This window comes from Erythrolamprus reginae, chromosome 10 (assembly GCF_031021105.1).
Source record: "Erythrolamprus reginae isolate rEryReg1 chromosome 10, rEryReg1.hap1, whole genome shotgun sequence".
Classification (NCBI taxonomy): Eukaryota; Metazoa; Chordata; class Lepidosauria; order Squamata; family Dipsadidae; genus Erythrolamprus; species Erythrolamprus reginae.
In genome coordinates, this window is record NC_091959.1 from 48,964,046 (window position 1) to 48,978,394 (window position 14,349).

At 46.1% G+C, this 14,349-nt stretch overlaps 1 protein-coding gene across 3 annotated transcripts in view; it reads left to right on the plus strand.

Moving 5' to 3' along the window:
• The first annotated feature begins 1,572 nt into the window (after positions 1 to 1,572).
• Positions 1,573 to 14,349, plus strand: part of CUX2 (cut like homeobox 2) — a 103,946-nt gene continuing 91,169 nt past the window's right edge. For all 3 annotated transcript variants that reach the window (XM_070763290.1, XM_070763288.1, XM_070763289.1), the window contains exon 1: positions 1,573 to 1,690. In XM_070763290.1, the coding sequence (XP_070619391.1) occupies positions 1,628 to 1,690 (63 nt within the window). In that variant the 5' untranslated portion in view covers positions 1,573 to 1,627. The remainder of the gene's footprint in view (positions 1,691 to 14,349) is intronic.

A 14,349-nucleotide genomic window follows, 5' to 3' on the forward strand; every position in this document is an offset into this window, starting at 1 on the left:
TTGGCTCTCTTTTAGGAGAGGAGGAAGAAGAGGAGGAGGAAGAAGAAGAAGAAGAGGAAGAAGAAGAGAAAGAAGATTGGCTCTCTTTTAGGAGAGGAGGAAGAAGAGGAGGAGGAAGAAGAAGAGGAAGAAGAAGAGGAAGAGGAAGAAGAAGAGAAAGAAGATTGGCTCTCTTTTAGGAGAGGAGGAAGAAGAGGAGGAGGAAGAAGAAGAGGAAGAACAAGAGAAAGAAGATTGGCTCTCTTTTAGGAGAGGAGGAAGAAGAAGAGGAAGAGGAAGAAGAAGAGAAAGAAGATTGGCTCTCTTTTAGGAGAGGAGGAAGAAGAAGAAGAAGAGGAAGAGGAAGAAGAAGAGAAAGAAGATTGGCTCTCTTTTAGGAGAGGAGGAAGAGGAGGAGGAGGAAGAAGAGGAAGGAAGGAAGGAAAGCCATCCAGGCCCCATCCTAAACATCTCAGGATGGAGCTTAGGAGAGGACCAACCCCACCTTTCTAGGCTGGGCCAACTGAGGCAACCTTCTACATTAACTAGGAGTTTGGGGAGCCCCTCATCCCAGACCACTTTGCTGAACTCTGTCCCCCACACCCAAGTCAATCAAAAGAGGTGGAGTTTGGTGCAGCCCAGGGCAGCTCTGGCCCCTTTCCCAAGAGGTCTCCCAGTCACCTGCTTTGAGGGCTGAGTGGGGCCTTTCTCAACCTGGGCTGCTTTCAGAGGTGGTTGTTAGTGGTGACCCCCCACCCCCAGGACAACCTCCAGGTCTTCCTGACCCCCCAGAGTCTGTTGAAGCTCATGCAGAGAGTTGCCCCAAGTCCACTCTGCTTTAAGAGGACTTCAACGCCCCGAATTCCCCAGCTGGCCCTACTTCTCTTTAGTTTGGGGCAGGGAGGGAGAAGGCAGGCCAGCACTCCTGGCCAGGAGGAAGGGCTCAGTTTTTATTTATTTATTTATTTGAGTTGAATGGGACCCTGCAGGTCATCTAGTCCAACCCCCTGCTCAAGCAGGAAACCCGACACCACTCCAGCCAGATGGCAGTCCCGTTTCTTTTACAATGTGTGGTGTGCTGGGGGCTTCTTTGCAAAACTCTGCGCACCCCGAGGCTTCAGAACCCAGAGGGGCCACCCCCAGCCCCGAATCCCAGGCCCTGCTCAACTTCTGGGGGGAAGGCTTAGAGAGAGGGGGTGAAGGGCAGCCAGGCAGGTTCCCAAGCAAAAGGCGGGCGCTTCTCTGCCCCCTCACCCCGTTCTCCCAACTTGCCCTGCCCGGCCCTTCTGGGTGCCCAGGGGAGCCTCCCGCCTTCCCGCCCGGGACTTTGCTGTGGCCCCGGGGCGGCGCTCTCCTCCCCTCCCTTCCCGGTCTCCCTGCCTCGTGCACGGCCGGGCAGGCGGGGAGAGGAGGAGCGAGGCGGGCGGGCCGGGCGGGGGCGCGATTCTTGCAGGGCAGCCGGCGCTTCGGCGCGCGTCCTGGCGGAGGCAGCAGCACCGGCAGCCAAGCAGGCAGGCAGGCAGGCGAGCAGGCAGCGGGCGGGCCGGGCTGGAGGCGGGCGGCGCTCTCCGCGGCTCCGGCGCCCGGGCGCACTCTCCGCAGGGCGGCCGGGGGTCCGGGGCTGCCTCCCCCCCGCGCCTCCCGCAAGATGGCCGCCGAGGCCGGCTCCCTGGGCCACTGCTGGAAGCAGCCCGAGCTCGGCCGGCTCCAGGTGAGTGGCCGGCGCCGCCCGGGGAGGGGAGGGATGGAGGGGGCTGCGCTGGGCCCGGGAGGGGGGCGAGTGGAGGGGAGGCAGAAGGAGGGGGGAGACAGAGAGACCCCCCTCCCCTCTCTCCCTCCTCCCCCGGGAGCGCTGGGGAAGGGATGCCCGCCGCCGCTCTTTGTTCGCCTTCGCCCATTGATCGCGGCGGGCGGGCGGGCGGGCGAGGGAGGCAGCACCGAGGCTGGACGGATGGAAGCGCCGGTCCCGTTACCGAGCCTCCTCCCCGCGCCCTCCATCCCCGCCGGCTCCCAACTTCTCCGGGCGGCGCAGGTGACGGGCGCGGAGTTGTGGCGGCGGAGCACTCGGGGGGCGCCGGTCGGGAGGAGGGGGGGGGGGTCCTTCTTCGCTTCCCTCCCGGAGCTTTCCGGGCCCCTGGTGGGGGGATTTGATTGATAGATTGATGGATGGATTGCTTGATTGCATTTATATGCCGCTCACTCCAAACGGACTCTGAGCGGCTAACAACCGTTATAAATACAATACTGTACAGTGAAATCCGGGCGGAGGCGGCAACTTTCGCCTCCCTCGGAGGTCTCCGGCATTGGGGAGGGAGAAGTGGGGCGTCCCGGAAGGCTCTGAAGTGACGGTGGGGTGGGTGGGCTGCGTCTAGGGACGGTTTATAGGGGTAAGGGTCGGCGCTCTTCCTGCGTTTCCCTGGTTTGGCTTCGGGGTGGGAGGCGGAAGCGAAGCAACCGGAGACCATCCATCTCCCCCTCCCAGCGACTCTTCTCCCCGTAACATGATTTATGTAGGGGCCCCAGCCCAGGTGCAAAGCCAGGTCCCTCTGCTCCTTCTCCCCCCCATCCCCCCACACTTCACGCAGTTCTGAAAAGCCAGCAAGTTCCCTCTTGGGTGGGTTTAGATCCCCCCCCCCCGAAATATCTGTTTCCCCCCCCACCTGCCCATTCAGGTGACACCAAAACAAGAGAGCTTAAGATTTGGAATAGTGGAAGGTCTTCAGCATAAAACTTAAGTCAGGAAAGACTCCATGAACTCCATCTGTCTAGTCTGGAGGACAGAAGGGAAAGCTGGGACATGATGGAAACATTGAAATGTGTGAAAGGGTTCAATAAGGTTCAGGAGGGAAGTGTTTTTAATAGGAAAGTGAACACAAGGACAAGGGGGCACCGTCTGAGGTTAGTTGGGGGGAAAGATTAGAAGTAACAGTGAGAAAATATTATTTGACTGAAAGAGAAGTAGATGCTTGGAACAAACTCCCAGCAGTCTCTGAATTTAATCATGCCTGGGATGAACATAGATCCACCCTAAGATAAAATACAGGAAATAGTATCAGGGCAGACTAGATGGACCAGGAGGTCTTTTTCTGCCGTCCATCTTCTATGTTTCTAACTTCCAGTTTGTCTTTTTCCATTTCATTTCCCGATGCTGTGGCTTAAAGTCTGCCTTGCCATGGTCTTCTGCTAGAAGACCTAAAATAGAAACACCATCCTTTAACAAAGTCCTTTAAAAAGCTTACATGGGATTTTGGCCAAGGGTGGACAATCTTGATAAATTGCAGGTCCCTCTAACAACAAGCTGATAATCTGATGGCTTTGATCGCAGCTGCGTTTGTACAGCACATGTTCTCGGAAATGAGCAGAGATAAAATTCACGTCTGGGATGACACCAGGCATATTTCATTTAAGAAAGCAATCTAAACAAGGTAACATCACTAATGGAGCCTTTCCTCTCCTGTTTCCTGATAGTCACACAACTATATTTATGTCCCCTTCCTCTGAGCTTTTAAAATTATGTCTTTTTAAATGTTGGCAATGTGTATCCAACATTTTGAATATTTGCACGTAAGTTTATTTTGCGTTTGCCAACAAGGATTGGGGTTTTTTTTAAAAAAAAACAACCCCTGACTATATTGTGATGCATAGTTTCCTAGTTCCCAGTAGATGATTTTGGGAAAAAGCAGTTTTCAAAGGAGGAGAAATATATCCCTTTATAAAATGACAAAAATCGAACCACATTTGTGGCATTTGGTTGCAAAAGCCTGTTTTCTGACGGGGGTGTCCACAACAGCTCAGTGAAATAGGAGCGAGGGGCAGTTGGGGACCATATTTTCACCCAGGTTTTAGGGAGCGGAGGGCTGAATGTAGGGTGCCTTACAGCCCTACCTTTCCCAGGTGACCTACAGGTATGTTCAGCCACCGTTTCCATCATGGTAGTGACCACTACTGACCAGGATCCCTTTCCTGCTAGAGTCACATTCCCTTCTGATAATCTCTTGAAGCAATTTGGGGTGGGGGGAGCAAGCTGTGTGTAGGATCGTTATGGTCCATATGGTTAGTTTCTGGCATACAGTAGTCCATCGCTATACCGCGCTTCACCTACTGCGGCTTCACTTCATCGCGGGTTTCTGAGGAAGTCGATCGGCAGATTTAAACAGCCCGCCAAACTCGATCGGCAGGTTTAAAAAAAAAATAATCTAAAATTGTAAATACAGTACTGTATTTAAATACTGTATCTAAAATAAATACTGTGTGGGAAGGGTTTATAAACACTTAAAACAATGAAAACTTACCAAACAATTACAATATAAATACTTAAATAAGTACTATCAGTCGATAAATTCCCTATCGCGGATTTCACCTGTCGCGGCCAGGTCTGGAACGTAACACCAGCGATAGGTGAGGGACTACTGTATTTACTCCTCCTTTCTCTTATTCCTCTTTCCTTCACTCCTACCTGGAAGGAATAGATAGCCTGAGGAGGATTAAATATGGTTTCACCTGCAGCTAATATCTCTGGCCTTGGGCCTTTCCCTGTGCTTGACCTCTGACCCTTTTCAATTGGAGATTCCTGAGCCAAAGGACTTATGCACGGCAAGCCAATTGCTTATCATACTGGAGCAGCCTGCTTTTTTTTTCTGGAGTGGAGGAAGAGCGAGAGAGTGAGAGAGTGAAAGAGTGAAAGAGTGATATTCTCCGCAGAGAGGTTTTGCTTAATTCAGGGTCCCCTTTACCCTTAATTATAAGATTCATGCCTTTCTCATTTCTTTTTTTGCCCCTATTCTCCCTCTCTCCCCCCAAACTTTTACATTGTTATTTTACTCTTTGGATTTTCCAATAGTTGGGAACAGAATAGTTTTGGAGAGCGTTTGATCGCATCTTTTTCGCAGCTTGGGGGCGCGAGGGGGGGATGCTGATTAAAATATTATCCCCCTCTGATATTCCAGAGTGCATGAATTTTACATACGTATCCGCTAGGTGAGGCATCTATTACATGTCATGACAGGTTGACTTATTGTAATGTGCTAGCGTTTAACCAAGTGTCAACATTCTTGATTCTCAATCGTAGTAGTGATTAAACGATCGTATTCCATTAGCTTGGAGAAACTGGTGGGGGACATAACTTAAAATGAAGAGCGAGGGAGCGAGATTTGGTGTTCCTTATGCCGGAGTTCATCTATTACACACACACACATATATATATTTGAAGAAACCCCATCGAGAGACTGAAGGGCTTGGATTTATATCCTGTTCTACAGGTCCTTGGGCAATTCGCTACTTTGGTGTTCCACTGCCACTTGGGAATAAATATGTTTTACCTTCTAAGCTTATCTTGAGAGCAGGCTGATCAAAAAAACGAAGTAACTCATGAATCTCACTGCTAGCTATCCCTGCCCCAAAGTTCCAAAAAGTCTGTTTTTCCAGGCAAAGGCATCAACTGTATTTTTATATTTTATTGTAAGCCCCCCTGAGTCCTGGCTAGCTTTCTGTGGGCTGAAATGTGGGAAACGGGAACAAGGAGGTCCAGTTTTATGTATGGCTTGTTTGGGATGTATGGCTGTTTTTATATTAAGGGTTTTAACTGCTTTAATCATTGGATTTGTACTGTGCTTTGCTGTTGTGAGCCTCTCCGAGTCTTTGGAGAAGGGCGGCATACAAATCTAATAAATAATAATAATAATAATAATAATAATAATAATAATAATCTCATTGAGATCTTTTAAGAACAGCCTGTTCCTCATCTGTGATGCCTGGTGGATCTTGTTGAGGGTCCCCTTTGGTTGATCTTGGCTGATCCTGAAGCTAGCACGAATCCCAGCAGCCGATAAGGTCCCACAGAGTTGGCCTTCTCCGGGTCCCGTCGACTAAACAATGTTGTCTGGCAGGCCCCAGGGGAAGAGCCTTCTCTGTGGCGGCCCCGGCCCTCTGGAATCAACTCCCCCTGGAGATTAGAACTGCTCCCACCCTCCTTGTCTGCTGTAAACTACTTAAGACCCACCTATACCGCCAGGCATGGGGGATTTGAGACACCTTTCCCCCAGGCTTATTATAATTTATGTTTGGTATGTATGTGCTGTTTGGTTTTTAATTATGATAGGGTTTTTAGTTTTTCTTAATATTAGATTTGTGCCATTATAATATTGTTTTTATCGTTGTTGTGAGCCGCCCCGAGTCTTCGGAGAGGGGTGGCATACAAATCTAATAAATTATTTTTATTTTTATTATTATTATTATTATTATTAAGCAGGGTCAGACATGCTTGGTGCTTAGAAGAGCTGTCGGCTAGACGGGGAAATTTGAAAAGAAAGTGGGGGGGGGGAACCTTCCAGAAAACCCCCCAAGGAAACTGTTTGAAAAGCTCCATAAGTCCCAAGTGGGGAGCAGAACTTGAGGGAGATGCTGCCTGGGTGGTGGGGGCTTCTCCTCTTCGGCCAGAATGTCCTTCAGCCAAAATGGCCCACAAGGTCCCTTGAATGTGCTGACATGGATTGATGGCGCAATATTGTGATTGCCAGTTGTGGGAAGACGGCAGAACACATCCTGGGTCAAATATATGGCAGGTGAGGGATGGGGGTTCAGGATCGCCCTCTTTCCTTCTCCCCCCCCAAACTTCTTTCTCCCGTTGGGGGTTGGGAGCAACCGACATCGAGCCCCCGAGGAAGGTTTCCCCCCCTCCCAACCTCCTTCCTTCCTCCCTCTTTGCGGTCTCCACGTAATTGAGATTCTGCCAGACAAGAGGGAAGGTGCTGAGTTTTTAATCTTTTAGCGCAGGGCCTTCTTTCTTTGGAAACGGATGGCCCCGATCGCAGCCCGGAGAGGGATGATTCTCCTAATTAATAAAGCCATTCATTAATTGTGTGCACACCACCGAGGTGGGGTGGAGAGGAAAGAGGGCGAATTTGCCTAGATCAAAGGAGGTTGGGAGAAGCTGGGCCCAGTATTGGCCTCTCCTTAAAAAAAAAAAAGCAGAAATTTTATCCTCCTTATTCAGACCAAGAGATGCTCCAATTTTAATCTGAATGCAGCTGGAAGGGACCGTGGAGGTCTTTTAGTCCAGTGTTTCCCAACCTTGGCAACTTGAAGCTATTTGGACTTCAACTCCCAGAATTCCCCAGCCAGCGAATGCTTGAACTTCAGGCGAATGCTGGCTGGGGAATTCTGGGAGTTGAAGTCTAAATAGCCTCAAGTCGCCAAGGTTGGGAAACACTGCTCTAGTCCAATTTCAAGTGACTGTCCAGTCTCTTCTTTAAAACACCACTGATGAAGCAGCCACAACCTCTCACAACCTCTGAGTGTTTGGCTGGTTAATCGTTCTCACTGCTAGGAAATTTCTCCTTAATTCCAGGTTAATTTCCAGAGAAGCAAGGAGAAAACTTCCTAATTTCCGAGGTTCTTTTTTTTCTCCCTTCTTGCTTTGTGTTAGACCCTAAACCAGCAGTTCTCAACCTTTCTAATGCCGTGACACCTTAATGCAGTTCCTCATGTTGTGGTGACCCCCAACCATAAGCCTAGCACTAATTCCCCCAACAGAACTTGAAGCTGATTGTAAACACCTGATTGGTCGGATTGTAAAAATATGTTCCCAGGCGCCAGAATAGAAGCTTTAGTTCCTAACGCCAGGGTAAATTTGTTTTTTCCCAGGGTCCTGTGAAATGGTCATTTGACCCCAAAAGGGGTCCCAACCCCCAGGTTGACAACCACTGCCCTAGATCAAATGGTTATACTCAAATTTATTTATTAATTGGATTTATATGCCGCCCCTCTCCGAGGAATTGAACTAGCATAGAAACATAGAAGACTGACGACAGAAAAAGACCTCCTGGTCCTTCTAGTCTGCCCTTATACTATTTCCTGTATTTTATCTTACAATGGATCTATGTTTATCCCAGGGATGTTTCAATTCAGTTACTGTGGATTTACCAACCACGTCTGCTGGAAGTTTGTTCCAAGCATCTACAACTCTGTCAGTGAAATAATATTTTCTCATGTTGCTTTTGATCTTTCCCCCAACTAACTTCAGATTGTGTCCCCTTGTTCTTGGGTTCACTTTCCTATTAAAAACACTTCCCTCCTGGACCTTATTTAACCCTTTAACATATTTAAATGTTTCGATCATGTCATGTTATATTATTCACAAATATCAGCAGCCATGATATTTGTGAATAATATAACTGGGCATCTATTTGACTCTTTCCTTTTAAAAGTAGTAATTGAGAGGATCGGGGAGGGAGGTTTGACCTTGCCTGCCAGCCCCGATTGTGGGTTTTTCAGTAGCCTCTGCCTGGACAGTCCCTTCTCCTTACAGTGAAATCAGTCATTTCATTTGGTGGCGCAGGAAGGTTTTCCAGTCTGACGTTGAGCTGTCATTTTGGGGGAAAGGATTTATTTCTTAATTTGAAATTGTGAGGGTGGGATCCAGTCCATCCAGTTTCAGAATTTAGAACTGCACTGGCTGGGGAATTCTGGGAATTGAAGTGTAGATTGTCTGGGAATTTCTCCTTAGTTCTAGGTTAAATTTTTTTTTAAAGCAAATGTGACCCACAAAGACCAATCCTTCCGACAGTGTAGTTCTGGGAGCTTCCTGTCCTTACAAGCCTCTCCTGGGTGTTTTGTGGACAGGCCCAGCTTTCTTTCAAATCTAAAAAGTCCCCCAATACTACTTCAGCTTCAACCGCAACAACACAAGAGCACGCAACAGATTCAAGCTTAATATTAACCGCTCCAAACTTGACTGTAAAAAATATGACTTTAGCAATCGAGTTGTCGAAGCATGGAACTCATTACATGGACTCAGTAGGGTCAACCCCTAACCCCCAACATTTTTCCCTTAGACTATCCATGATTGACCTCTCCAGGTTCCTAAGAGGTCAGTAAGGGGCGTCCATAAGTGCACTAGCGTGCCTTCCGTCCCCTGTCCAGTTGTCTCTCTTATATCTCATATATCTTTTCTTCCTTTTTATATATCTTCTCCTCTATTCTTCATTGACGCATTTTATTCTTATATCTTTTCTTCTATCCTTTCCTTGATATATATTATCATATGTTTATTCTCTTCAATGTGTATTGTGTATGGGACAAAACTTATTAATTAATTAATTAATTAATTAATTAATTAATTAATTAATTAATTAATTAATTAATTAATTAGATTTGTATGCCGCCCCTCTCCGTAGACTCGGGGCGGCTCACAACACAATAAAACAGTTCATAACAAATCTAATAATTTACAATTTAAAATATTTAAAAAAACCCATTATTAAGCAGACATACCTACAAACATACCATACATAAATTGTATAGGCCCCGGGGAGATATCTCAATTCCCCCATGCCTGACGACAAAGGTGGGTTTTGAGGAGTTTGCGAAAGGCAAGGAGGGTAGGGGCAGTTCTAATCTCTGGGGGAGGCTGGTTCCAGAGAGTCGGGGCCACCACAGAGAAGGCTCTTCCCCTGGGGCCCGCCAACTGACATTGTTTAGTTGACGGGACCCGGAGAAGGCCCACTCTTATTTTTTTTTATAAAAATAAATAAATAAATATATTCCTTTCTCCCCCAGCCGAATCTCCCTCCTCCCCGGACAACTGTGGGAGTGTTGTACTGAAATAATTATACCCGACTACCAAAATAACATGCTTTCTCAAAAATGATAATTTGCATGGTGTCAGGGAATTTATATAAATTTCAGCTCTCCCATTATTATTTTTTCTCTCCCTTTCATTTTTGCTGTTCTTACTAAATATATTGTTAGCTGCCAGGAATCCCTTGGGTGGGTGGAGGCTGTGAGCTGAAAATAAGTATTAACTGATTAAACTGCATGACTGATCTCTGTTTCTCATCTATAATCATAACATTGGCAGGGAAAGGGGGTGGGCGGCTGGGTAGAGAGCTCCAGAGCCTCCTCTTAAGGGGGAAGGAGCCTTGCTAATCATAGTACATTATTTTTTTTTAAACAGACCTGATGACTGAGGTCTTTGGGAAATGTAAATAAACTCAACAGCTTTTGGAAGGTTGACTTTGTGGAGGGGAGATTAAACTTTTTAGTCAAAACAATGTTTTCCCATAACATTTAGCTTTTAATCTCCCAAGAAATTCTCCTGATGGATTACTTTCATCCTTACTTTGTTTTTTTTTAAACTGTTACCCCCCCCTTTTTGTTGGTTGCAAAACATGATATTTGCTTTGCCTGTGCTGTTGTGCTCCTCTGATCCTTGCTTGTTGCAAAATGAATCAAAGGATAGAGAAGGCTTGTCGTTGTTCAGAGGAGATTTCTGACAGCACACCAATCAAGTTTACTTCAGAAGAGAAGGATTGAGGGCTAGTGATTTCTGACAGGCTCAACATGGGTGAACCCTGTGGTTAGGCGGTAGGGAAAGCAAGTAGAAGGCTTGGCTGCATAGCTAGAGGTATAACAAGCAGGAAGAGGGAGATTGTGATGCCACTGTATGGAGCACAGGTGAGACCCCATTTGGAATAATACTGTGTCCCGTTCTGGAGACCTCATCTACAAAAAGAGGTGGATAAAATTGGTCCAAAGACGGGCTACAAAAATGATGGAAAGTCTTAAGCATCAAACTCATCAGGAAAGACTTCATGGACTCCATCTGTAGAGTCTGGAGGACAGAAGGAAAAGGGGGGACATGATCGAAACATTTAAATATGTTAAAGGGTTAAATAAGGTCCAGGAGGGAAGTGTTTTTAATAGGAAAGTGAACACAAGAAGAAGGGGACACAATCTGAAGTTAGTTGGGGGAAAGATAAAAAGCAAAGTGAGAAAATATTATATTTACTGAAAGAGTAGTAGATCCTTGGAACAAACTTCCAGCAGACGTGGTTGGTCAATCCACAGTAATTGTATTTAAATATGCCTGGGATAAACATAGATCCATCCTAAAATAAAATCCAGGAAATAGTATAAGGGCAGACTAGATGGACCATGAGGTCTTTTTCTGTTTCTACTTCTTTTTTCTCACCAACACTCCTAAATATCCTACTATAATAATAATGATGATGATGATGATGATGATGATGATGATAATGATGATGATAATAATAATAATAATAATAATAATAATAATAATAATGTATTAGATTTGTATGCCGCCCCTCTCCGAGGACTCAGGGCAGCTCATAACAATAAAAGCAATACAGTACAATACAAATCCAATAGTATTTAAAAAACTAAATTAAGACCCATCATTACTAAAAACAATCAGTAATACACAATCACACCATTCTCAAATGCTCCAAGTCCAGCAGCCCTTTCTGGATGTGACAGAGCTTTCTGTAGTCTGTATCTCTCAGCCAAAAGTTGTTTTAGTCTGCATTAACGTGTTGCGTGTGTAGCTCTGATGCGCCAAAGAGCCCAGCTAAATAATCATTTCTTTGTTTCTTAGTTGACAAAGCAGTGCCGTTTTTAATACTGCCTCACTGGATAATTATTGGGTTTTGTTGTCTGTGTGTTTTTACTCGTTTGGTGTAACATTTAATGATTTCCCCAAAGCACCAAGAGGACTCGGGCGCATCGATTTCGCTGCAGTTTAACTGACTCACAGCAAATGCAGGGGCTGCCTTAATATTAATTGCTAGGCAGGGTGGGGGCTCGCCAGCCCTTCCATGTCACACCGATTCCTTAAAAAAAAGGGGGGGGCGGGGAATAACCAAGCGTTGGCCTGTGGAAATTAGGATACGCTAATGCAGTCTTTCTCAAGCTGGCCCCTTGAAGACAGGTGGACTTCAACTCCCAGAATTCCCCAACCAACATGGCGATAGGTGGGCTTATTGCTTGGGAAAACGTACGAGTTGGTCTTTGACTGTCGCTTCTTCCTGAACCCCCTTTTGTCTCCTTGGGTGCCACGTTGCTTCCCTGGGTTGAGAGCAAACGTAGGGACTTGGAGCTTCCTGCTTCCAGCTCCTGGTTGGGCCCTACGGGTGTAGTCTCCTCTCTTTATTTTATTATTATTATTATTGTTATGTCAGTGCAACACAGCAAACGAGATCACTATGCTGGATTTCGTATTTCATCACCAGTCGGGCGCTTCCCAAGCACCTAGGACTGCGTGATGTAGCGGCGAATTATGTTTGCCGATCCCAGTCAAGCGGCCTTTTGCAATTGACAGGTGGAGATTTTGTCAATTCCGATGGTTTTCAAATGTCCGCTGAGATCCTTTGGCACTGCGCCCAGCTTATGCCAGAGTCATTGCAGCTCAATTTTTAGATCTTCGTATTTCACTAATTTCTCTAGCTGCTTCTCCTCAATTCTGTTGTCCCCTGGGATTGCGATGTCGATGATCCATACTTTCTTTTTCTCCACGATCAGGATGTCTGGTGTGTTATGTTTTAGAATTCGTCAGTCTGAAGTTGGAAGTCCCACAGTAGTTTTGCTTGCTCATTTTCGACCACTTTTTCGGGCTTATGATCCCACCAGTTCTTTGCCACTGGGAAATGGTAGTTCCGGCACAGGTTCCAGTGGATCATCTGTGCCACAGCATCATGTCTATGCTTGTAGTCAGTCTGTGCGATCTTTTTGCAGCAGCTGAGTATGTGATCGATTGTTTCATCTGCTTCTTTAGAGAGTCTGCACTATGGATCGTCTGTTAATAATAATAATTATTATTATTATTATTTTATCTATCTATCTATATCTATCTATCTATCTATCTATCTCTATCTATCTATCTATCTCTATCTATCTATCTATCTATCTCTATCTATCTATCTCTATCTATCTATCTATCTATCTCTATCTATCTATATCTATCTATCTATCTCTATCTATCTATCTATCTATCTATCTATCTATCTATCTATCTATCTAACTAACTAACTAACTAACTAACTAACTAACTATCATCTCTCTCTCTCTCTCTATTTGACTTCTATGCTGCCCAATCCCAAAGGACTCAGGGTGGCTTACAACAATAATAAAAATAGCAATACAAATAAATACAGAGCAATAAAAAGATAATCTAAACTGTGTAAAACCCCGTATTAAAAAAGAAACCCATTAATATAAAACAGTCATAATCCCATGCATACATACCATTCATATGGTGTGGCCCTGTCAGTTGTTACTTCATGCCCCCCCACCAGGCCTGCCGGCAAATCCAGGTCTTTGTGGTCTTATGGAAGGCCAGTAGAGTGGGGGCAGTATGGACGTCAGGTGGTAGTTGATTCCATAGACCCGGGGCAGCCACCAAGAAGGCCCTCCCGCGCAGTCCCGCCAATCTGCATTGCTTAGTCCAGTGTTTCCCAACCTTGGCAACTTGAAGCTATCTGGACTTCAACTCCCAGAATTCCCCAGCCAGCATTCACTGGCTGGGGAATTCTGGGAGTTGAAGTCCAGATACCTTCAAGTTGCCAAGGTTGGGAAACACTGGCTTAGTCAACGGGGCCTGGAGGAGGCCAACTCTGTGTGTTCTTAATGGTCTTTGGGAGGTGTGTGGCAGGAGATGGTCCCATAAATAATCTGGTCCTAAGCCATGTAGGGCTTTATAGGTAATAGCCAACACCTTGAATTGTGGCCGGAGACTAATAGGAAGCCAGTGCAGCTCGCGGAGCATAGGTGTTATATGGACATACCGACACATACCCATAACAGCTCTCGTGGCTGCATTGTGGGCTACTTTGTGTGCATGAGCCCATTGCTACAGGTTGGGCCAACTGAGGCCACTTGGCTTTGGTTATCCAGAGAGAAAAAGAGAACGGGCAGATATCCTTGACCCATAAAAGTAGCAGTGCAAAATCACAAACAGTGTTAAAATGCAACTTGTGCATAGGTCCTTCTGCCTCACAGCCCTTAGTTCCCCCGCCACCAACTGACCTCATGTGAGCCTGGCCCTTTGATGCAGCCAAACCACACTCTCTGGTTTTAACCCAGACTATTGCTGCAAATTATGGGGTCCTTCATAGCAGCAATAAAAGTTCAGTTTGGACCGGTGAGACTCCATTTGGAATAATACCGTGTTCTGTTCTGGAGACCTCACCTACAGAAAGATATGGACAAAATTGAAGGGGTCCAAAGACGGGCTACAAGAATGGTGGAAGGTCTTAAGCATAAAACGTATCAGGAAAGACTTAATGAACTCAATCTGTAGAGTCTGGAGGACAGAAGGGAAAGGGGGGACATGATCGAAACATTTAAATGTGTGAAAGGGTTAAATAAGGTTCAGGAGGGAAGTGTTTTTAATAGGAAAGTGAACACAAGAACAAGGGGACACAATCTGAGGTGAGTTGGGGGAAAGATCAGAAGCAACGTGAGAAAATATTATTTGACGGAAAGAGGCGTAGATGCTTGGAACAAACTCCCAGCAGATGTGGTTGGTCAATCCACAATAACTGAATGTAAACGTGCCTGGGATAAACATGGATCCAT